This window comes from Haliotis rubra, unplaced genomic scaffold (genome assembly GCF_003918875.1).
Source record: "Haliotis rubra isolate DU_JTF1 unplaced genomic scaffold, ASM391887v1 Scf396, whole genome shotgun sequence".
In the NCBI taxonomy this organism is placed as follows: Eukaryota; Metazoa; Mollusca; class Gastropoda; order Lepetellida; family Haliotidae; genus Haliotis; species Haliotis rubra.
The window spans coordinates 937,193-962,920 of record NW_025767075.1 but is presented as its reverse complement, the minus strand read 5'-3'; the positions used below and the strand labels follow the sequence as shown (position 1 = coordinate 962,920).

Sequence of the window (25,728 nt, the reverse complement as noted above, 5' to 3'; positions counted from 1 at the left end):
AACACCGACAAATATTCACAGTTAGGGCTTTCCAAATATTCTCATGAGCCCTGGCTGTGGATATATAACCTTCCCTACTCACACCGGGGATGCACCAGTTGTTGACTGTCCTGCCAGTGTGCACACGCATCTACTACCGAAGCCACGTTGCATGCATGTACTGCACGTTATTCACGGGAAATCGACAACGTTCAATGATCTGATTGACAGGTGCTCATTTCTACAACAGAGGCTCTGAATCTTTCTCGGCGCTCTGTTAACGTGACATCTGTGGTCCGAGATTTAGAAAACGGTAAGTGGTGTATTTTCGAGTTCTTTTTTATGAAATCAACCGCTAAATCAGACAGCACATAACCTTGCTATGTTCATGTATTAGAGTATTCAATATGGGGTTATTGATAGTCATGCTAACGTTGCATCGCCGTGTGGTACATGAAGGGGAGATAACTGGAGTGCTGTCATTATGTGGGACACCCCCGAGTTTACAAACTGGGCTAGGTCAGAATGCAACCAGTAGAAGAATGAAATATGATTATGACACCCAAATTGCCGAACACGTGCTCTCGATCAGTTTGTAAATAACTTGGGGAAGGTCAACTATAGCATAACAGGATCAAAATGCGGTAAAATTGTTTATTCAATGTTTACATGGCATCAAAATGGCATTTATGTACTGGAATAATAACAATATGTTCAATCTCCTGTCCAATACTGGTTTAAGCAGAGACCATATAATCTATTATATGGTCTCTGGTCTGAGGCACAAACATTTACCTAATATGTATATAAAAGTATATTCTAAACGATAACACCAAATCAAGCTCTAATAATAATAACTGATACTGCGATAAAATTGGTATATACCTATGTGTTTAACAAACGTACTGGCGTGTGTTAAAAATACCTCTTATTATAACATTCATCTTCTTTTTGACGTTTTTAACAGCAATGAAAATTGGGTTTGTTAAGGATAAAGGAAAATTGGTAGACATTGGTTCGATCGGTAAACTAGAAAATCGAGGAGAAAGCGTTTTCGGATTTCATTTTATTTATCAATCCCCTTTTGTACAGGGCTGGGGGCCTCGGTTAGGGCTACTGATGCCTTGAGTTAACTCGTCATACCGAAGACCCAGGTTCGATTCCCCATAGGGTACTATGTGTGAAGACCATCTGGTGATGTTGCTCCTCGGATAAGAGTACAAACACACTTACTCACACTCATAAATACAAAAGAAAACTGATTATCAAATAAATAAAAACTATAAGTGACTCATTCTCAATGAAAAGCATAATATAACGTAAGCTCACTTGGTCACGGTCGCCAAACATCGCTCATTAACATAAAACTCATTCAATGTCGTCTTTTACATTCAGGATTCTTCTATAGTAGTCGTTTACGACACGAAAACAAGAAAATTATGTTTGTTTGAATGCATCGCGCAGCCGTTTTGAGAGTCACCGGGCGCGACGTCATGTCAGTGTGCCGTCAAGTTTTCAGGTGTCATACAGCAGGGATATGACTTTAATGACATGACACTCACGGACAGTTAAGGGGATGAAAGAAAAAGCACAAAAATCTAACTCCATAAAATATTCTTCCTCCATTGTAGAATAAAATACGAAAACTTTGGTATAGTCTCTTGACTAGACCGACATGCAGTCTCTCACTGTCATAACGTTTTAAACCAAAGATATTTGGTGAATGCAGATGGAAATATCTGTCCAATTAAACATTCTACACTGTACAGAATAGAAAAGTCGGTGCGAAGGATTCGTCCTCAAACTATCAGTACAATTAATCCATATCTTATCACTGACATCTGTGTAGATTTACATCTCTACAAGTTTCTACTAACTGTGCTTCAGAGTCACATCTTGTCTCCCAGATGCTAGATAGTATATTTGATAAAAGAAAGAAATCCAACCTCAGTCTTGATTGCAGGTCAATACTGTTGCAAGTCTATTTATATTATTATCAGCACCATTTGGTAGGGCTGCGCAATATAACCGGTTTACCGGTTCAGACATGAAAACGATACGTATTGCGATACGCTGATCGAAAACCGGTATTTTGACTTGCATTCGGAAAACTTCGTAACACTCGGAAATCTTCGGATATTTCCTTTTTTTCATTTGTGCCAAATATTATTCACTGTTTTATTTTTAATCATGACTAAAAGTTGTTATTAAAGCTTAATCAAGCATAGTGATTTTGCTGTGTATTTGCTCTATAAATCAAGCATTACCTCGATTATAAGTAGTTTTTTGTTTAAAAATACTTCATGCAATATATTGCAATACATATCGCAATACATGCTTTCGCATCGCAGTATATCGCAATATGGAAATTCTCTGCAATACCCACCCGTGCCATTTGGATCATGCTGCATTTTTTTGGTTTGATCGGCATTCTTGAAGTCTTCAATCCACCCATCCCAGGGGGACAACAACAAACACACAAAACCACCCACACACACACAACAACAACAACAACACACACACACACCACCCCCACACACACACCCCCACCCCGTGTATCCGCCCGCCGATGGATTTTCCCACTGTATAGGCTATACCCCACCGCCATTTAATACCGTAAATATTTCACCACGGTTTCCGGCATGGACTTCGTTTATTATAAATATACACGCTGTGTTATTACTTGCCAAATCATCTTTAACGTGAGTGGAATTCTATTTTAATGAAACTGTGTTTGGAACTTCATATGAGCTTATTGTTACCTGTTTTATACCTTCTGTTTTCCTAAACAATTCATGCCAGTCAGATAAAATGTATTAATATTTTTCTATTAAAAAAAATAAAATATGTATTGGGATGTCCCCACGCACGTGTACATTTCAGAACATACGATTCAAGTGAAGTCTGCTGAAGCCGCAGGCTGTAATTAACAAGAAATCAGGCCACGCTCTCATGCGCGATATGCACGGGCTGTCAATCACAGCATCAGACAAGTGCGTGTTTCATTATTGAAACTGATAGATATGCACGTTGAACAGGTGCGAGTCGAAAAATGGCGCCTATTACTTAATCTCGGCTATTATTCGTGTTGTGCTTTTGTGACCGAGACATAAACTGAAATGGACATCTGTCTGAATGTACAGCTATCAGCCGGTAAACCTGTGGGAATATTAGGCCACAGATTACGGTTTTCAAACTTAACTTATATGTGCCGGTTTGGGGCTAATGTCAATAAAAGCTTGGCAATTGTTATGTTTTGGGCTTTGCGTTGGTACGTAATATGGTCCCTCAGCCTAGAAAACCACACAACAGAATTTGTATCAGCTGTGACCGATTTATTTAGTTTATAGATAGACCTACTCGTCACAAAGAGAATTTCTTTATTATGTAATTTTTAAATGGGATTTTAAATTGGTTAATATTCTGGTATACTGAGTGATTTCGTTCTAAAAAAATGTCAAATGATTCGTTCCAGCGATGTTAATAATATCACTATAAAATGCCGACCCTGATGCCATGTAATGCTTGAATAATCACTGAACTTATGTCCAAAGTAGGGGACACGCTTTTTTTCGTCAGTATGTCAACGCGTACATTGATGAGGAAACCTCACATGACTTTCGTGTGAAAACACTTTAACAGTTATCTCCCTTTTATAACTCTTATCAACGAGATCCTGTCTTTTTTTTATTAATTCCTCATGTGCGAGTACTGCGCACTCGTATACCGTACACAGCACCATTTGTCGGACTGAAAACTCTCAACAGGACATTCATGATAACGTCACGATTTGATAGGGAGCGGTAGCCACTGCAAGGGGTCTTCGCTGAATCTCGCTGCAGACGACGTTGGACGGAAAGCATGGCGAATTGTCTGTAAACAGTGTCGGACGAGAAGCGATTGTTTACACTTAACGAGACTAGTGTCCTGTGCTGCCAAATATGTCGTCGAAGAAGGTTATTACGGTCGGATCACGCAAGAGCCAGGTAAGAATGTTATTCATGTTTTTTTGATATTCATGGTGGACCCATGTGTCTGTCGAGAACTTGCTGAGGTCGACCGCTTCCTTTCAACTTGTCACCCAGATCCATTGAATAAACCGGATTGCGATTGACTGAGAGAGTTACTGATCTGCCAGAAAATGCTGCGTCATGTTTACGAATATTACTCGACCATATCCTTGACTGTCCCTGAACTCTAAACGTAACCAGTGATGATATCGGGAGAAACATGCTTGTCGTGAGACGAGATCACTCAAACTGTTATCTAAGTTATATGGCTAAAGCTATGTTTATTTGATCATTGTTGATAGAAACAAAAACTACAATGTAATTTAACAGGAGCTCCAGTAAGATGGTAGAAGCTGTCCCTGTTGCACATCTAGACTTGCTCTGTGTAGATATTTAGCGTGTCAGTAAGGGCGGGGTGGATTGACGGGGACATAATTTGGTTGAGTGAATGATGGACGCTCGTGGATTAGACTTTCGGTTCCCAGTATATGTCCTCACTGTTGGAACCAGGAATGTGTTACATTGTTTGAATTTTGGGTCCACCATCGACACCATCAGTCCACATTAACTGTCATGCTACAGCGATTAGCATTTATCAATAATCTACATCAGTCTCTGTTTATAAGTCTACAACTGTCTACATGGCTGTCAGCTAAGTCATGAGTCACAACCAGTCTACATACTGTTGTCAAACATACAAACTGTATATTAGTAGTCTACATACGCCAGCCTGACTGAGCCAACACTTTAACTAGTTTAACCACTAGGCTACCCCATTGCCCCTACACCAGTCTGAATTCTGTTTATGAGTGGTCACCAGTACAATACTAGCCTATATATTAAAAATATACTGTTTATCCATAGTTCCCACTACACTACTTGCCTATGTACTGTTTATCCGTATGTTTATATGTTATATTTGGGATTACACTTTCTTAGTAAAGTACAGATTCTTTCTTAGTAGAGAACAGATTAAAGTACACAGTGCACAGATTAAAGTCAGCTGTAGCTGAGCGTGTTAGGCGGCTGACTTTGTGTGCTGGCTATTAGGTACCTGACTCTGAAGGTGTGGGTTCGAATCCCGGATGGGACTCAACCCAACAAAAGTACTAGAGTCTGTACTTTACTAAGAGTGTGTAATCCCAAATATAACTTGTTACACTTTCTAAATGGCATTGTGTAATCATGTTTATCCGTAGCCTATATGCTGTTAATCAGTAGTCACCAGTATAATATTAGCCTATATACTGTTTATCAGTAGTCATTGTACCAAACTGCCACATAAATATAAATAGTACATTTACTAATACCCAACAGCTTTCTTATATTTGAAAATGTTCCGGACTCCACCAAAAAATGTTCTTTAAGAAACTATCATCATTGAAAACGCAAAAGTTGTTATCTGTCGCGGCGGGGTGAAACCGGAGAAACGGAACAGCCAGTCATGGCGGGGGGACATCTCAAAATCTATTCCGGGAGACCTGTCGGTTCCTCGTCTGTCGTAGTGTCATAGTTACGACTGAAAGGGATGACAAGTGGTGCCACAGTTGCCTGTTGTAAGCCATCCCGAGACCAGTGACCTTGTTCAGTGACGTTAGCTACCTTGTTGACACAGTTTTGCCAAGTTTCAGTTGTGATTTTGTTAAGGGATTCCTTAACCAAAACCTCTACGTCACGTAATCTAAAAGTTGTGTTTGATCTGGCAACATCTCCTTTGACAATACCCCATATCATTTCGATGGGGTTAAGGTCACGGTGATAGGGTGGAAGTCGCAGAATATCATGACCCTTACTTTGTTTGTAGAAAGGTTCACCTTTGTGGGTTTTTATGATCTCATATAGCTGAGGCTTCGTTGCCTTTGAAGGCCGTGCGATCTGAAATTTGTCGAGCCATGATATCATATCACCTTTTCGACTGTTCGATGTCGGGCTTTACTGTCGGGGTCCTGCACGCTGTGGTATAGGGCATTGTCCATTACATTAAAAGACTTCTCTGGTAGAGGTGGTACCAACTTGTTTTTAACCCAGTCGAGGAAAACATCACCATTCATCTCGGAATGGTAGTCTCTGTTATCTGTGGACTTTGCCCTGAATACCAAGTCGCAGCCTGGGAGAAAGCCTTTGCTGGAGCAACCAGCATGGAGAATGATTAGTCTCTCTCCTTTCCCTAGAGGCAGCTTTCTACGTGACCCCTTATCACCCCCATCGGGTACCCACTGACTGCTGGCAGTGTGCGAGGCATTGACCCAGGTCTCGACAAGTACACTGGCTCGAACCCTTCCTCGCGCTTCTTCTTTATAACCCTGAGAAAATTATTTCTCAAGCGAACGATATCAGGGCGTTCACAGAGTACTGACCTATTCTGCCCCGAAATTTTCTTATAACGATACCCGAAAGAGTGTAAGAGTCGCCAGAGTGTGTACTTTGATACTCTGAGGTTGTGTTCTTGCTTCAAATGCTTTTTATCCCACCGGCATGTAATGCGGTGGGATATAGTTGTCGCCTCGTCCGTCTGTCCGTCCGTAATCATTTTGTTTCCGGAGCATAACTCAAAGACCATTCGATATTTTTCAACAAAAATTGGTAGATATGTCAAACATAACCTAAGGTGGTGCCTTTTGCTATTAACAGATTTTTGTCATTTTTATTTTTCTTGGTTTCCATGGAAACATTTTGGACTTAGTCTCAAAAAGTAAGGATTGCTTTCGTTTCCGGAGCACAACTCAAAAAAAGGTATAATATTTTTCAACAAAACTTGGTAGATATATCAAACAGATCCTAAAGTTGTGCCTTTTGCTATTTGCAGATTTTTGTTATTTTTATTTTTCCTGGTTTCCATGGAAACGATTTGGACTTAGTCCCAAAAGTGAGGGGTGGGCTTCGTTTCCAGAGCATAACTCAAGAACCGTTCAATATTTTTCAACAAGACTTGGTAGATGTATCAAACATAACCTTAAGTGGTGCCTTTTGCTATTTGCAGATTTTTGGCATTTTTATTTTTCCCGGTTTCCATGGAAACGATTCGGACTTAGACCCAAAAGTGAGGGGTGGGCTTCGTTTCCGGAGCACCACTCGAAAACTTCTCAATATCTTTCAGCAAAACTTGGCAGATATGTGAGGCAGATCCCAAAGTGGTGCCTTTTGCTATTTGCAGATATTTGTGATTTATTATTTTCTCGGTTTCCATGGAAATGATTTGGACTTAGTCTCAAAAGGAAGGGGTGGGTTTCGTTTCCGGAGCACAACTGGAAAACTTCTTAATATCTTTCAGCAAAACTTGGCAGATATGTGAGGCAGATGCCAAAGTGGTGCCTTTTGCTATTTGGCAGAATTTTGGCATATTTATTTTTCCCGATTTTCATGGAAACGATTCGGACTTAATCCCAAAAGGGAGGGTGGGCTTCGTTTCTGGAGTATAACTCGAGAACCGTTCAATATATTTCAACAAAACTTGGTAGATATATCAAACAGAATCTTAAGTGGTGCCTTTTGCTATTTGCAGATTTTTGGCATTTTTATTTTTCCTGGTTTCCATGGAAACGATTCGGACTTAGTCGCAAAAGGAGGGGTGGGTTTCGTTTCCAGAGCACAACTCAAAAACTTCTTAATATCTTTCAGCAAAACTTGGCAGATATGTGAGGCAGATCTTGAAGTGGTGCCTTTTGCTATTTGCAGATTTTTGTGATTTATTATTTTTCTCGGTTTCCATGGAAACGATTCAGAATTAGTCTCAAAAGTGAGGGGTATGTTTCATTTCCGAAGCACAACTGGAAAACTTCTTAATATCTTTCAGGAAAACTTGGCAGATATGTGAGGTGCCTTTTGCTATTTGCAGATTTTTGTCATTTATTTTTTTCATGATTTCCATGGAAACGATTTGCACTTAGTCTAAAATCAAGCTGGACTTTAAGTAACTGTCAGATGATTTGTTCTTTCAAAGATGTGGGGGCCGGGGGGATATGTCATCTTCTGATGACTCTTGTTTAAAATTTTCAGCGACATGTATTTGTTTTCAGAATAAAGCTTGTTGATAGACTGCCTTACAAGGTTCTTTTGAAAATTGTCCAAATGTTTTAATTTGTGATTTTGACACGACCCCTACCTGCTTCGCATCACTAGAGCTGTGTATCGTGGCCTAAGTGGCGAGACGATATATCCCGATACAAGTTTAATGAGGCGAGACGATATATCATGAAAGTATTGGCAAGGAACCTGCGAGACGATTATCATCACGATACAGTGATGGCGATACGATACTTATCTCGATACTTTACAATCCTAAAAACAGGACATATATGATACATAAAATGACTGAAATTTTATTTGTTATTCAGCAGAACATGTGTTACATTCACACACACTTAAAAGGCTGTTCATGTAATAAAGTTTCAGCATTTAATGCTTAAGAAAGTACAATCAAACATATTCAGTATACCTTGCTCTAGGTTTCCCTTGGAAAGTTGTGTTTCTGCACCAATGCTTGCACAGACAATTTATACAGTAATTTATACCAGAATCACTGCAAAAAACTCATAAGTATGCTTTCTAAATTTTATCTTCTCTTTCTTAACAAAGCTAAGACATCGTTCATAGTTGTTAATAAATGGTGTTATTTGTCAAACAACTAAAACATGTTTCAATTACTTAAAGACAAGTCTTTACAGTTCACAGAGATTGTTCACATGCTTTCACTGATACACTAACTCCTTTGTTCATGTAACAAAGATGGCAGACACAAACAAATTCCTTTTAGGTTCAGTTTGTTTTTAAAATTCAGAAACATTTCAAAGAGACTCCCTTCCTATTACTTATGCAATACTCCCTACAACTTTAAGTAATATTTAAGTAGTATCGGGATATATCGTCTCTTGTGGCGATACATCGATGTATCATGGACCCTCGCGATATAAATATCCTGATATATTGCCTAAACGTGTTTTGTATCGATGCACTCGTATCGCGTAGTTGACGATGCAAACATCGATACTATCGATGAATTGTTACACCACTACGCATCACCCTCACAATGTTTGTGTTCCAGAACATTTGTCAGTACCCTTGCTGATACTCCTAAAGCTTTTGCTGCCCGCTCACGGAATTTATTAATGGCATAAAATGGTTTGCCCCTTTCGGCTTTAGCACGGATAAAATCGTACACTTTAATCATCAACTGTTTCACGTCAGCATTCAACTTCATTTTTCATCAGGCATGTGTATCCCATGCACGACGAGATAGTGGCTGTTCCGTTTCTGCGGTTTCACCCTGCCGCGACAGATAACAACTTTTGCGTTTTCAATGATGATAGTTTCTTAAAGAACTTTTTTGGTGGAGTCCGGAAAATTTTCAAATATAAGAAAGCTGTTGGGTATTAGTAAATGATAAACATATGTACTATTTATGTTTATGTGGCAATTTTGTACAATGATAAAATTTGCAATTCATCGGTCCGCCTATATTATCAGTGTCACTCAAACTGTTTATCAGGAGTATAATATTAGCCTATATAAGTTTATCAGTAGTCACCAGTATAATATATATGCCGTTTATCAGTAGCCTAATATTAGCCTATATACTGTTTATCAGTAGTCACCAGTATAATATTAGCCTATATACTGTTTATCAGTAGTCACCAGTATAATATTAGCCTATATACTGTTTATCAGTAGTCACCAGTATAATATTAGCCTATATAATGTTTATCAGTAGTCACCAGTATAATATTAGCGTTTATCAGTAGTCACCAGTATAATATTTATCAGTATAATATTAGCCTATACCAGGGCCTAGATTTATTAGAAGCTCTCTTAGCGCTAAGATAAGTCGTAAGTTAATGTTAATGTATGGCACTTACGACTATCTTAGAGCTAAGAGAGTTTCGAAAAATCTAGGCCCAGTACACTACTATCCTGTATAATGTTTATCAGTAGTCAAGGTAAGTGAGTTGTTTGTTTCTCCCTAGACTAACAACTAGTCTCTGAAATGAACATATGTTACTGAAAAAAGTTCATAGTAAAAAAAAAAAATATAATGAAAAGGAGCTCTGAGACTTTCTTCATTTTCTGAAGCTGAGGAAATCTAGACTTGCCACATTTTCTAGACTTGCATGGGCTTTCTTGGATATATTTGCTTCAGGGTCTGTACGAGAGACTAGTTTCTCCCATGCTCTCATTTTTGTGAAACCCAATCAAGAAAGCCACAAAGCCTGACCAGCCAAGGAGCATGGGTAGCACAGTCCTCTAAGTCACTGGATTTGGCTGTGCCGAGTTGTATCCCATGTACTGCCAGAAGACCTGTGATTCTTGGTTTGAAGTTCAATACGCCTTGATTCTGTTGTTTTTTTCAGTTTGTCAGAATCATACATGTGCTGGTGACTTTCATAGCTGTGTAATTGTGAAACCAGGCTCACTTCAGGCTTTCATCCCACGTTTAAGTGATACACCATGATTCTGCCCAAAACTCACACTCCCCCGATCACCTGTTGACATGCTGAAGCCTCTGACTGAGTGCAAGCCCTTTGAATATATCTCTTAATTCGGCAAGCAGGAAACTCCAGCTTTCCTTGATTTGTCACTGATGAGGTAGTTTTGTTTGCATAAAATACTGCTGTCATGCAGAAAGATATGTGTAGACAGTTTGTGCTATAGACTACTTCCCTGATTTTGACATCATTTTCAGTAGAATGTAGTGTTACTGTGTGGACTTGCAGTAGTGGAGCTTGATAGACCGAACCAAATTTTACTAGACTTATGTTTTGGCCAGTGGCTTCAAAGACAGTGAAGACATCTATTTGTTTTGCTCATGTCTGTTTTATTTTACTTTCAGCTCGCTCTTATCCAGACAAACTTAATAATCGACAAACTCAAGGAAATTAATCCAGATTTGAAATTTGAAATTGGTGAGTTGCATTAATTGTGTTGACAATTTCCTAGAAAAGAAAATGTGAAAAATATATATGTGCAGCAAAGAGACCATTCTCAGGCCTCAACCATGTTGACTTCTCCAGAGCTGAGTACTTGCAGACCAGGGCCACGTTTCACAAAGCGATCGTAGCGCTACGACAGTCGTAAGTCTATGTTAAACTATGGGGGTTACGATCAACTTAGCGTCAGATCGCTTTGAGGAACGGGGCCCAGGGTGCCATTGTACAATGCAACCTTAGTGCTATGCCAGTCATAAGTCTATGTTATGGTATGGGAGTTACGATCACCTTAGGGTTAGATTGCTTTGTACAACGGCACCCAGGGCCCACGTTTCACAAAGCGATCGTAGCGCTACGACAGTTGTAAGTCTATGTTAAACTATGGGGGTTACGATCAACTTAGCGCTACGATCTCTTTGAGGAACGGGGCCCAGGGTGCCATTGTACAATGCAACCTTAGTGCTATGCCAGTCGTAAGTCTATGTTATGGTATGGGAGTTACGATCACCTTAGGGTTAGATTGCTTTGTACAACGGCACCTAGGGCCCCGTTTCACAAAGCGATCGTAGCGCTAAGCGCTACGACAGTTGTAAGTCTATGTTAAACTATGGGGGTTACGATCAACTTAGCGCTACGATCGCTTTGAGGAACGGGGCCAAGGGTGCCATTGTACAATGCAACCTTAGTGCTATGCAAGTCGTAAGTCTATGTTATGGTATGGGAGTTACAATCACCTTAGGGTTAGATTGCTTTGTACAACGGCAACCAGGGCCCCGTTCTGCAAAGTGATCGTAGCGCTAAGTTGATCGTAACCCCCATAGTTTAACATAGACTTACGACTGTCGTAGCGCTACAATCTTTATCTAGATCTTCTCATAGGCCAATACCTATGTTCAATGTAAAATTACCCAATTGTTTAGAATGCATGAAAAAAAATTGTAACATAAACTTGAAATTTGAAGAATATCATGATTTGTTCCAAGTTTGTTTGTTAAGAGCATTTACTTAAGAATCATAGATAAATTCCTAGACCTACCAGATGTGAAAACCTGCATCCCATGGGCAGAAAATTTCAAAACAATTAAACAATTGTACAGTGAGTGAGTTTAGTTTTACGCCGCACTCAGCAAGATTCCAGCAATATGGCGGCGGTCTGTAAATAATTGAATCTGGACCAGACAATCCAGTGATCAACAACATGAGCATCGATTTACGCAATTTCCATACGATGGCTTTACATTATATTTGTATTGTATATTCGATAAAATGAAGGAAACAAGCAAAACGATAAAGCTGCATAACTGACAAAAATATCAATTTCTTCTGTTCATTCAAAATGCTCATTACATGCTCTTTGAAAACAATAACCAATATGCTTGTGCAGAGATATAACCTGGTGGTTTCAGCATGTGCTCGTCACCCCGAAGACCTTGGTTCAACAATCTGCATGCATAACATGTGTAAGGTCACTTTCTGATGTGTAATTAGTTCTTATGACTGTTGCCATGGTTTTGCTGGAACATTTCAAGAAGCAGAAAAGAGCTTTACACACTCACCACAAAAATCATCTATTTATTCAGATTTTGACTTTTTCCCCTTATTTCAATCAGGGATGCTGTGTGCTCAGAAGAACTGACAAAGGGTATCCCAGATTAAATTTAAATATTTGGAGTTTGTGAAACTATAGTATAGCACCTTTTATTTTAGTTACAAGTTTTATGCACCTTCTATGCTGTTATTTCCAGCAGACATCTGGAGATGGTTACCTAAGTTGGATAATTTGTTCGTCATCCCTTTCTTCACTGAATAAAATATGTTTAAATCAAATCAAATCTGTTTACTTTAATTTTGCTTATTTATTTCAGTTTCAATGACAACAGTAGGAGATAGGATCTTAGATTCAGCATTATCAAAGGTAAGGGGTATTTCATATATTAGTGTTGGAAATTTAAGTAAGATTGTGTCCCGAAAATGTGTAAAAGATATCTTTTTAGAAAACTGTGCTCAAAGTATCACCAAATTTAGGTAGTTATGTTTTCTGCACACATGACACTATGTAAACACAGTAACTTGGAACCTGACACTCACTCCATTTCCCTGCTCCTAAGGGGGGTGGGGTAGCCTAGTGGTTGAAGTGTTTGCTCGTCACGCCAAAGACCTGGGTTTGATTCCCCACAGTGGGTACAATGTGTGGAGCCCATTTCTGGTGTCCCTGAGTCATATTGCTGTGAAACTATACTCACTGGTAAAACTATACTCACTCACTCCCTTGTTCCTAACCACCTCTTCATACATGACACTATGTACAGTCGTGTCCCGTTTATCCCAACCTCAGATGTCCGGAAAACTCACCTTCCAAACGAAAATTCCTTAAAATGAATTCACAACGTTGTAAAATTACTCACCTATCCGGAAATCTGGTTTCCGTAACCAGACGGTCATTTTCACATACAAAACTCTAAATTATATGCATTTTTCTCTTGTATATCTGGATGGCTGAGCACCTGTCAGTATGTTTACACACGCATTTTACCGAGTGGCCTTGTGTGCCCTAACATTAAAGAAGTCGGCAGTCTTTGAAGCGTGAGAGGATTAACTACCTGTAATTAGCAAGGTGACATTGAGTTAATTTTGAGTTGCTTTTGAGGCAAGGCTAGATGTAGTGGTAGTTGTATTGGTAGTGACTTTAACCTGGAAGTTTTTGTTAGGTACAGGAACAATGCAAAAACATGGATGACATCAGAACTGTTTTGTGATTGGTTGCAAGCATTTGCAGACAGATAAGATTGAGAGGTAGGCGTGATATATTATTGATGGACAATGCAGCTAGCCACACACACACACACACACCCCCAATGTGAAGTTTACACATGTCAGATTGCACTTCCTGCCGCCCAACACGACTGCAACGAAGCTCGTGTCTGCCTTGACCAGTTGATCAGCTACTACCTTTCTTTGTATGTCTTTTCACATATGGTCCTTAATTTGGATATCCTGAAATTTGTTTATCCGGACAATTTCAAGAAAAACACAAGTGTCTGGATAGTGTACTAGTACTACTACAATAATTTTGAATGTGACATATATTCACCCCCGTCCCCATTCCTAATCACCTCTGCAAACATGACACTATGTAAGTACAATAATTTTGAGCATGACATATACTCCCCCCTGTTCCTAACCACCTCTTCAAACATGACACTATGTAAATACAATAATTTTGAATGTGACATATAGTCACTCCACACACCCTGCTCCTAAACACATCTTCATACATGCTGTTATATTCTACAATAATTTTGAACGTGATAGGTATTCACTCCCCTTCCCTCATATATGCTCTTAACCTCAAAATTATGGCACATGTGGCAAGACTAGGACCTTGTATATCATTGTCCTCCCAAATAGGATTGAGTATACCACACATCACAAGTCTAGGACCTTGTATGTCATTGTCCTCCTAAACAGTATTGAGTATATCACATATCGCAAGTCTAGGACCTCGTATGTCATTGTCCTCCTAAACAGTATTGAGTGTATCACACATCACAAGTCTAGGACCTTGTATGTCATTGTCCTCCTAAACAGTATTGAGTATATCACATATCACAAGACAAGGACCTTGTATGTCATTGTCCTCCTAAACAGTATTGAGTATGTAACACATCACAAGACTAGGACCTTGTATGTCATTGTCCTCCTAAACAGTATTGAGTATACCACACATCACAAGACCAGGACCTTGTATATCATTGTCCTCCTAAACAGTATTGAGTATATCACATATCACACAAGACTAGGACCTCTGTATGTCATTGTCCCTCCTAAGGACATGTCATTGTCCTCCTAAACAGTATTGAGTATATCACATATCACAAGACTAGGACCTTGTATGTCATTGTCCTCCTAAACAATATTGAGTATATCACATATCACAAGACTAGAACCTTGTATGTCATTGTCCTCCTAAACAGTATTGAGTATATCACATATCACAAGACTAGAACCTGGTATGTCATTGTCCTCCTAAACAGTATTGAGTATATCACATATCACAAGACAAGGACTTCATGTATGTCATTGTCCTCCTAAACAGTATTGAGTATATCACATATCACAAGACAAGGACTTCATGTATGTCATTGTCCTCCTAAATAGTATTAAGTATGTCACATATCGCAAGTTTGGGATTTTATGTATGTCATGGGCCTGAAAATTAAACAGCCAAGAGGACTAAAATAGGTGCACTGAAAAGAAAATGCCAGCTACAAAAACATCCATGGGAGACAGAGCTTTCGGTGCTGCTGCACCAGCTTTGTGGAACTCTCTGCCAGTTGAACTGAGATCAGTATCTTCCCTGGAAGCATTTAGGAGCCAGCTAAAAACTCATCTTTTTCTAGTTACATACTAGTTTCTCCACTTTCTCTGCACAGCACCACTGAGCAGCACTGGTTGGACATTAGGTGCTTAAACAAATGTATTATTATTATTATTAAGAACATACCAATGAATTTCAGGGTCGATGTGAGTAATGGGATGGGGTGGTCAGACTTGCTTATTTGGTTGACACATGTCATTGTATCCCAGTTGTATAGATCAATGCTCATGCTGTTGAACACTGGATTGTCTGCCAGACTTGATTTTCAACAGATTTTCAACCACCATATAGCTGGAATACTGCTGGAATACAGCATTACAGAACAAATAAACATTGAAAAGAACATTCCTATCCCTGGGGGATCTTGTCGTGAATGGCAAAAGTTGTACCCAGTTGAATGCGACAATACTGCATTCACACGTTGTAAGTGGACAGTTGGACCCTGCCAGTTGGACCCTGGCAGTTACTGAAATGATTGATGATATAACACTGAGAATACTATTTCATCATCTGAACTTCAGATTGGTGAGAAGTCCCTGTTCACAAAGGAACTAGAAGACTCCCTCAAGGACGGCACAGTCGACTTTGTGGTGCACTCTCTGAAGGATCTCCAGACCGTGCTGCCAGAAGGGATGGTCATCGGATGTGTAAACAAGTATGTACATTCAACACTTGGAATCCTGTCTATAGAATACAACTTAATAAAAATAATATCATTTTTCATTCATATTAATGGTTTACATTGTAATTTTGTAATCTTCAACTTTATTGTAATCTGAGTGCATTTGTGAGGATGACAGACACAAGAGTTATTTCCCTTTGAGCATTTGTTCAGTTCTGTAAGTGTGTATTAGTGTAATATTGTGCCTGTTTCTCAAAATGTTTATGTTTACTAGATATTTGTCATCTTTGTCTAATTTCTCATGAATACAGGCACATTGGGTTAAAACTACCTTACAGTTCCATATTGGCTGTAATAAGCACCCTGTGACCTAGGAAGATTGACCATTGGGAGCAGTTGTAGAACCATACATTTATTTTTACAGAGAGTCCAAGTAGTGAACAAGTAGTGGATAAAACTAAAAATCTGTTACAAAATTGTTTAAGTTATTACCCAGTGACGTACACCCTTCTATACTGTTTCAATGAAACATCTGTAACATAGAAATACTGACTGTAAACTTTCTGGGAGTCACTTCAGTTGTTTGCTTATTTACTGATCATGAAGTGATGGTGGTTGATATCGTGGCCACAGTGTTCATGTTCTTCAGTGTTTAATTCACATTTTAGTGGGTGATAAATGTTTGATCACCATGCCAAACATCGGTTTCAGTTCCCACATTGTTACAGTGTACGAAGGACATATCTGGTGTCCCCCCAGTCTGATATTTGTGTAATATAACTGTATTGACTCTCTCACTTTGTTGACAGACGGGATGACCCCCATGATGCAGTGGTAATGCATAAGAAACACGATGGCAAGACTCTTGAAACTCTACCAGAGGGAAGGTGAGCTTCAGTGTGGAAAGACCTGTGAAAATCCGGGTTAGAATATTGGCCTTCAGTAACCCATGCTTGTCTTATGAGGCGACTCACAGGATCGGGTGGTCAGACTCGTTGACTTGGTTAACACATGTCATCGTATCTCAGTTGCGTAGATCAATGATCATGCTGTTGATTACTGGATTGTCTGCTCCAGACTCGATTATTTACAGACCGCCACCATATAGCTAAAATATTGCTGAGTGTGGCGTAAAACTAAACTCACTCACTCACTGAAATGTGGGAACGTTCCCTTGACTGTGAGTGCTTTTTGAGTATTGCACACAGTTAACATGTACAAAGTGTCCCTTTAGCGACAAACAGGAGATAACATGCTTAGTCAGCGAAAATATGAATGTGCAATGAAACATACAGGATGATTTACAGGTTCAGTTGTGTTTCCCGCTCTGCTTGCTGTAGTGGTTTGTGCAGGGATTAAGGTGACTGTGTGTATTTGTCTGGTAAAGAGAGCCAGAAATAGCAATTACCTGTACACACTTTTCACCTTTACGGAATCCTGGAACATAGCTGCAGATGAATAACATATAACGTTCTTGGCACTGCACAGTTAAGATTACCGGTAATCACCATGGTAACATGGACACAAATATAGGCCACAACACACAGATCACCTGGGATTTTGTGTTAGAGTGCACCACAGGGAATATACTGATCTAATTGTGTTTTCTCTCCAGTGTTGTAGGAACAAGTTCTCTCAGAAGGATTGCCCAGATTAGGAGGAAGTTCCCTCATCTATCCATAAAAGATATTGTATCCTTGCTGACTGACAGCCTACAGTCTGTATGGAAGTATCAATGCTGACGATAATGTGCACTTTTTGCATTATGTCACAATGTATTGGCGTCACTGCGCCATTCTAGTCTGTCCCCTCGTAATCGAAGCATCCTCGTACTTTAACTATAATAGTTCAGGGCGAAAGTGTGTTGTATTACACTATATATGGTGGTTGAGCCAACTGTATTTCTTAATTCAAAAACTTCAGTTCAAATTCAATTTCAAATTAATTTTGGAAAGACTGAGACTTGAAAGATGTTCAATATGAACAAACTTTATGGATAACAACTTCTTTTCTTCGTGAGTGCAACATTTTGATAGAGATTCTTGTACCACTGTCAAGCAAGAATTTGTATCAAAACGTCACACTCACGAAATACAGAATGTGTTATCCACCAACTTGAATTCTGTGACTGCTGTTCTGTATTACACCTGTGGTGATCTTCCTTACCTGCATCAGAGAGGGAATCTGAACACCCGCTTGCACAAACTGGACGACAACAACATGTATGATGCAATTGTCCTGGCAGTCGCTGGACTTGACAGGATGAACTGGAGTCATCGCATATCGCAGGTGCATTTTACTGGTGTCTTTCATCAAACTGACCATAGTTGTAATTAGTTGTACTGCTTCCAGCATTTAGAAGTTTCAGGGGGCGAAGGGGTAGCCTTGTGGTTAAAACGTTTGCTCGTCCAAGACCCAGGTTCGATTCCCCAGATGGGTACTGTACCCAATGTGTGAAACCCATTTGTGGTGTCTCCTGCTGTGATATTGCTGGAACATTGCTAAAAGCGACGTAAAACTAAACTCACTCACTCACTCTCATGTATGCTTGTCGTAAGAGGCGGCTAACGGGATCGGGTGGTCAGGCTCGCCGCCTTGGTTGACACATGGCATATCCCAATTGTGTAGATCGATGCTCATGCTGTTGATCATGGGATTGTCTGGTCCAGACTCAATAATTTACAGACTGCCGTCATATAGCTGGAATATTGCTGAGTGTGGCGTAAAACTAAACTAACTCACTCACTCCATTGTCTGCTGATCATCAGCTGGTACATTAGAAAGATGAATTCCTCCTCCCTGGATATGTTGCAGTACTCGTCAAATACCCATTGTACTTTTGAGTTTGAGAAGTTACTCCCCTGGCATATTTGAAAAACACTTCCTATGACAAGGGCTTATTTTTAAGTAAGGTTGTAAAATCTTTGTGGTATTTCGTCTGTTTTTGCTGTGATGTTTACTGAAGATATGTACATCGGACAATTGGATAACAAGATGATAACATTGAAACAAAGAGAAATGTACATAGAGTCCATTCATTGTATTCTGCTAGTCTTTCAATGCATGCAATAAATGCTGCCATCCCTGATCTAAGCAATTGCATTATGTCCCAAATCTATTTTAAGCACTCTGGGATATTTGGTAAGGACACCTGCTATGGCGTTTGGTTGTCAAAGATCCCAAAGGATTTTTCACACAATACAACCCAGAAAAAGTGGAAAGAAAGTTTTGGGAGATTCTCAGATTCAAATACAATTGCTAAAGTCTTCCAAGAGAGCCATTAATTTCATCAGTTTTGACTGAGTTTGTTTCTGGGTTTGTTGCAGAAGCTGATGCCTGATGTGTGTATGTACGCTGTGAGCCAGGGTGCTATTGCTGTGGAGTGTCGGGCTGAGGACACCCACATGCTGGAGATTCTGCAGACTCTCCACCACAGGGACACAGCAATCCGCTGTGTGGCCGAGAGGGCGTACCTCCGCAGACTGGTGAGAAAACCATATAACTCTCAGAGTACTCTCCCTTGGCAGTAGCAGGAACTATTTCAGTCTCTAGTCCTTAACAATATCAACTTACTCTCTCTGGAGACAATAGAAACTACCATTTTTCAGTCACTAACATTTATTTATTATGCAGTCCAGTGTTTTTTCTGTGGCAAAATTTGTATATCACACTGTACTGGTGTCCAGTTGATATTACAATGTTAATTATGTTGTTTATTTAAAAAATCAACAAGAAAACGGACGGTATAGTGGAAAAATTATCAGGGCAAGTGATTTTACATTTGCCACTGTACCGGAGTACACTAGCAATTTTAAAGTTATTTCCACCCCTGATCCATATGGTGAAACATCACCAGTGTCATATATATCATATGAGCACATGTGCACATATCACTTTTGCCTAGCAACCATTGTTTCTGTATTTCATCGTCTGTGACTTCATTAAACAATTGTACATGACGCCAATGAACAGAGCAGTCAAACTTTCTTACCATCTGTTACTGCAGTAAAGAAGTTTCGCAAGGGTGATATGAAATCATGCAAAAACATGACATGCTCGTGTGATAATCTCCCTCAGTCATCATTGAAAATAACAATTTAGATTCTTACACAGTAAATTATTGTGTATCAATCTTTGCACGGAAGTGGTTTTGGAATGACATCTCAAAACATGGTGATAGAGTCTTACACTGTTATCAAGCCAAAGGTGAAAGTCTGTCAGACGCTGGCATCTAGTTGGTTATTGGTGTCTGTTCTGTTTAATGCTGGCATTGTGGCCTAATATGTCAGTGTGACAGGGACAATTACATGAAATACTGGACCTAACAAAGGCCTGGATGCTATAGTTTCGACTAATGTATGACCTGTTGAATATACTGGACAAAATAAGTTAGGGATATGGGTATTTTTATGATTGATATTTTATCAGTGTGTCAATGAATAAATAGATCATTATTCATAATTTCAAAATGTTCATATATCCCTAACTATTTATGTCCAAGTATAGAAGAGGAAGTATGGAACTCTATACATACCTTTAGCAAATAGTATGGACTTGTTCATAACCTGTTGTTTGGTTTCCAGGAGGGCGGCTGCACTGTACCTGTGTCAACCTTCACCGAACTCACGGACGAGAAGGTAGAGTGGCTTATTACTGAAACCAGTTGCTGCACATGAGAACTCGCGTAATGCCTGATACAATACCATAGTTTGATGAAAAATGGGAAGAGTTTCATGGATATACAACGTCTTCATGTAATATGAGCAACGTTTCGGTGTAGCTACTAACTCAGTTATCAAGCATGTCTTGTTCCTCACACCAACTTCTAAATACCACTCAAAGTCATAGTTTCATGGTTTGATCAATCTTGTTCATTCTACCATGACATTGAAGGGTGGTTGTTTGTTTTTGATAAATTAATTTATTAGTGCTAATTGCCTCTGACCACACCACCACAGTGCAAGAGTCATTTCTACCAAATGCAGTGTGGTCATAGTACTGTGAAACTTCAGCAGTGTTTTTAATCAACAATGAATCACCTTAAAATGAAAAACAGAGTAGGTTCATGTCCTAGGTCATTAATGAAACTTGAGTGAAACATGAATCTGAAGTCGCCTGATTTGTAACGGTGTGATCAAGGTTATTTTCATCTCCTTTTGAAAATGTGTTCATGCTGAGTTGTCTCCCTTGGAAAAGACATGCCCAGTGAACTTGGCTATTATAGTGAGGTCACTTGGAAAGCAGAAATATTTGGAAGATTCTATAAATTGAACAAACATGTGAAGCATGTCAGAAAGTCTCTGACAGAATCAGTTTGACAAAAATGACCATTCTGATGGTTTCCTCTGATCCTCATATCACACAACATCCAATATGTCTATGCCTTGTGTTAATGGAAACACAAAATCCAATAGGATCTGTTAGATGTGCATTTTTAATGGTTTCTTATTTTTGACTGTGTTCTGTGGTGTCTGCAGCTGGTGATCCGTGGGGGCGTGTACAGTGTTGATGGAAAGGAGGTGGTGGAAGACAGGTCTGAAGTCCTTCTCCCCAAGAAACAGGTAAGTGACATCAGAGCTCCAGATAAGATTTAGCTCATGTGTGTGCTGTACCCACTGTATTTTTTGGGAGTGGGTATTATGAATGTTGAGTGGGTATTTTATTTTCCGTTACCCACTGCTTTCAAATATGTGGGTATTTCAGTGATTTTACTCACCTAAGTATACGTCATTGAGTAAGTTTACTAAGCAGTTATGTACTGCCTTATGTCATACCTAATCAAAACCAACTTATATATAATGGAAATGATTTCATAAAAAATCACTCATCCTGTACTGACAGTACAACACTTGTCCTATACTAACAGTACAACATGATAGCTATCAATGTCGTTTTCATTACGCAAGTGATTTTTATAGATATATTCTGTACGCATTTGTTTTAAACTTTGTGCTTATCGAACATTTTAAATGCGTAATTGGTACGCAACAATTATTTCTCAATGCGTAATTGGAAATTTTCTGTGTGTATTTTACCCAAATATGCAGCTTATCTGGTCCTCTGTGACATGTAACCGTAACATGAGTATGCCCCAAGGGGACACAGCACCGGTACTAGTAACTCTCACAGGTGTACGGAATGGTTTCGCTGAATCAAATCTTTTTCAATTCAAACTGTTTAAACTGGTGATTTAATTCTGAAGAAAAGTATGTACTTCTGTTCTTTGGTTATTTATTCCCTTGTCACAATTAGCAGTGTAAAGATGGTGATGTTGTTTGAAAATTCCTCAAGTGACCATACTCATCTCGAGTCAAGAAAGACTGACCAAAGTGCATCTGCAGGTCATGTGACTTGGCTGATTGTGTCATCGTCCTCCTACAGTGTTGGACATTGCACAGCCTCTAAACTACTTGAAAATTGAGCTGTGGACTCACTGCATGACCGATGCTGTTTGCCTCTGTTTAATTAGTATAATATTCACAATACTTCTGGACCAGATCAAAATTTTGGATTCAAGCTTGAGTATCAAAGTGTTGAGTTATTGAGTTGAGTGAACATGTGTTTTTAAATGGAGCAGTGAAGCTCAAATTATGCTAAAAAAATTACCTATTTTGATTTGTATTGTTCAATACTATTAAACCTCAAAATTGAATATCCATGTACAGTGAACTATGAACTAGTGGATATAACGAACAAATATATTTAATGGCCCTGGCGACTTGCTGAATATTTTAGTCTAGATGTGTATAACAAACTACAGTTATCAGAACTCAGATTAGTTGTATCTTTAAGTCTGTTATACTGGTGCTTTACTGTAATTAATTTTATTCATGAACATACTGAGGGAAAAGGTATATAAAACAGCAGAAGAAAACCTTTATGTATACTGATGGAGTGAGTGAGTGAGTTAAGTTTTACGCCGCACTCAGCAATATTCCAGCTATATGGCGGCGGTCTGTAAATAATCGAGTCTGGACCAGACAATCCAGTGATCAACAGCATGAGCATCAATCTCCGCAATTGGGAACCGATGGCATGTGGCAACCAAGTCAGCAAGCCTGACCACCTGATCCCGTTGTCGCCTTTTACGACAAGCATAGTCGCTTTTATGACAAGAATGGGTTGCTGAAGACCTATTCTGCCCTGGATCTTCACGGGTCATATACTGATGGAAACAAATAAGGGAACACATTTAAATACAAGTATTCCTTTATTCTTTTCCAGTATTTGTGGCTGGCTTTGTATGGGTGAAAATCTGAAACAAAATAACGGAACACTGGTATGAAGTGATGTTCCCTTATTTGTTTCCCTCAGTATATTTCTTACCAAATATGGTGGCAAGTATTTCCAGTATATATATTTTGATGGTTGTCCAGAACTCATGACCCAGTTCCAGTATCCTAATTCCCTGGTTACTTCCTGACTTGTTCCCAGGATGAAGAAAGCAACGCCCATGTCTACTGCTCCATTGTGGGAGGGAGAAACGGACCCATGCTCTTGGCGGCGGAGAAAGTTGGCATCGAACTGGCGGACAAGTTGATAAAGCAAGGTGCAGCAACTATACTGACTGTCGCCAAGAGGAAGGCTAAAGAAGCAATCGAGGAAGAACGAGTCAGGAAAAGTGCACGTACAGAAAACAATAAAACAGCTGTTTCATCATAAGTTGTTTGAGGAATACCAGAACGAGAATATCTAGTAATATGGGAAAGAGTAAGCTGATTTTGGTGTGAGTGTTTTAGCGTGTACACTGGAGAGCTGTCTTTCGTGATTCCGTAGAATACAGACAAGAAAACAAACGTCCGACTGATGATGAGAGATGTGAACATTTAGGATTGAAACATTTCTGATGTGATTCTTGAATATAATAATATAATTGTTATGAGTGTAAGTGGGTTAATTGCAATAGATTTTATGCACTTTATATGAGCCTCTCAAAGAAGATATATTTGAGCAGTGTTCAGAATGAAGCATGACGATGAAATGATCCTTGTTATAATCTCCAAATACAGAGGTTAAAATAAGGGGTCCTTCAATTTAAATTATATTGGAGCAAACCTCAACAATTAGACTACTTTCCTTAATTTTGAACACTGCATTTGGATAATGAACTTTTCAAACTTCTGTTGTGAGATGTTTTTTGGAAGATATTTTGTTTAATTACTGGGTGGTCTTCTTGTGGATGTTTGTCTCCTGTGTGACAGTTCTCGTGTTTTTTAGTATCTGTATATTTGTTTGTTATTCAAAATAGTAATGAATTATGAGCAAATTGGTTTACTAACCTTAAGCTTGCACAAATGGCCAATGTCGGAGTTAGCCCGAGCAGAGACAACGTTTTAAAGTTGGCAGAAAAGGCTATGTTGAAAGAAGAGTTACTGCCTCTAATATAAATGTTATGGCATGTCAGTGAAGGTTTTGTTTGGTCTGTTTGTCATCTTTGATATAATATCATATTCAAGTGGTACAAATCATTGTCTGAGTAAAACATTAAGACTGTGTAATGAGCAAGGGACTGAAAATTCTTAAATATTTCTTGAATTATATTGTCTTAAATTATATTGATTTTTATGGGTAAAAGTCAGAAAATGAGTTGCGCCATGATGTGCATGCCTGCGTGTGTTTGTCGGTATGTTATGCTTGTCTCGGTGTTGTAGATGCATCTGTTGGAGTATCAATAATCAATATTTCAAATAAGTTTTAAAACTGAAAAATGTGGTTATTTATATGAAGAGTGTATTATATCTTATTTTATCTGTTCCTGGAACACTGTATGTGTGTCTGAATCTGTGTGAATGTGTCTCAAAGTGCTTGTGCCTGTTCATGTTTCTTTGAGTCTGTTAAAGAACATGAGTCAGTGCTATGATAATCTGGATCTCTGCAACCTGATATCTACTGTGTTGGTTCAAGGGTTAAAATATTATCGCAGGTGATAATGGACAATAATCAGTGAATTTATTACACTCATTCAACTGAAAATTAGTTGACAAGGGGAGATAACTCCTGGTGTGGTGTCCATTGATATTGCTTAAGATCCATGAATCACATCAGACATTCATTTATCTTTTTATATCTGTTTTATGAATTCAACTGGACCTTCAAGCATTTACCATTGAGTCATCATCAGCACCTATGATTCTACTAGTTATACAATCAAGTACTTGAATCTGACCAATTTGTGCCTTGGATGTGAATAGGGTGCATTAGAAAAGGAAAATGTGCCTTCAGAGGGCCTTAGACAGTGGGCTCTGTCTTGAAAAGGTTTTTGTCTCCCAAAGACCATGAAAGTGGATATACTGCCTTGAAGCTGGTTCACGTCTTATGTAAGTTACCTATAAATACACACAGCTGTTAATGTCTTTCACAAATGTTGCCGTAAACAGTATATATATGTATATTTCAAGTTATATCATGTAATCTTTTTGCTATGCTGTTGAAATAATTATTGTAAGTGAGGTGTCATCCGCATACTGAAAATTTGTCAATATGATGACAAGAAGGCAGGTGAAAGTTAAATGACTCCATCCTAAAATTAGAGATAAGAATGTTTGTCACCCTTCTTAACATGCAGACATGGATCGTTGATGGCTTGTGGAGCACAGTGGTGTAGTGGTTAGCATGCTGGCCTCTCACGCCAAAGGCCCAGGTTCGAATCCCGGTGGAGACACCAAAATTTGTGACCTGGGTCTCATACTGTGTTGTGTCCCTGGGCAAGGCACTTCGTCCACATTGCACTCAGTCCACCCAGCTGTTTAAAATGGGTACCTGAAAAGCGGATGTACGGACCTATACGGTCACGCTTAGTAGCAGCTTTGAAAGTACAAT

The 25,728-nt window shown here is 39.1% G+C and overlaps 1 protein-coding gene across 1 annotated transcript; it reads left to right on the top strand.

The window, feature by feature from the left end:
* The first annotated feature begins 101 nt into the window (after nt 1-101).
* Nucleotides 102-25,609, top strand: LOC124286920 (porphobilinogen deaminase-like). Its single transcript, XM_046723379.1, has 12 exons — nt 102-292; nt 3,777-3,965; nt 10,813-10,885; nt 12,775-12,824; nt 15,809-15,942; nt 16,719-16,796; nt 17,525-17,600; nt 18,085-18,198; nt 19,236-19,394; nt 20,493-20,546; nt 21,387-21,470; nt 23,344-25,609. The coding sequence occupies exons 2-12, from the start codon at nt 3,921-3,923 to the stop codon at nt 23,569-23,571; spliced, it is 1,095 nt and encodes a 364-aa protein (XP_046579335.1). The 5' UTR covers nt 102-292; nt 3,777-3,920; the 3' UTR covers nt 23,572-25,609.
* Nucleotides 25,610-25,728: the final 119 nt, after the last annotated feature.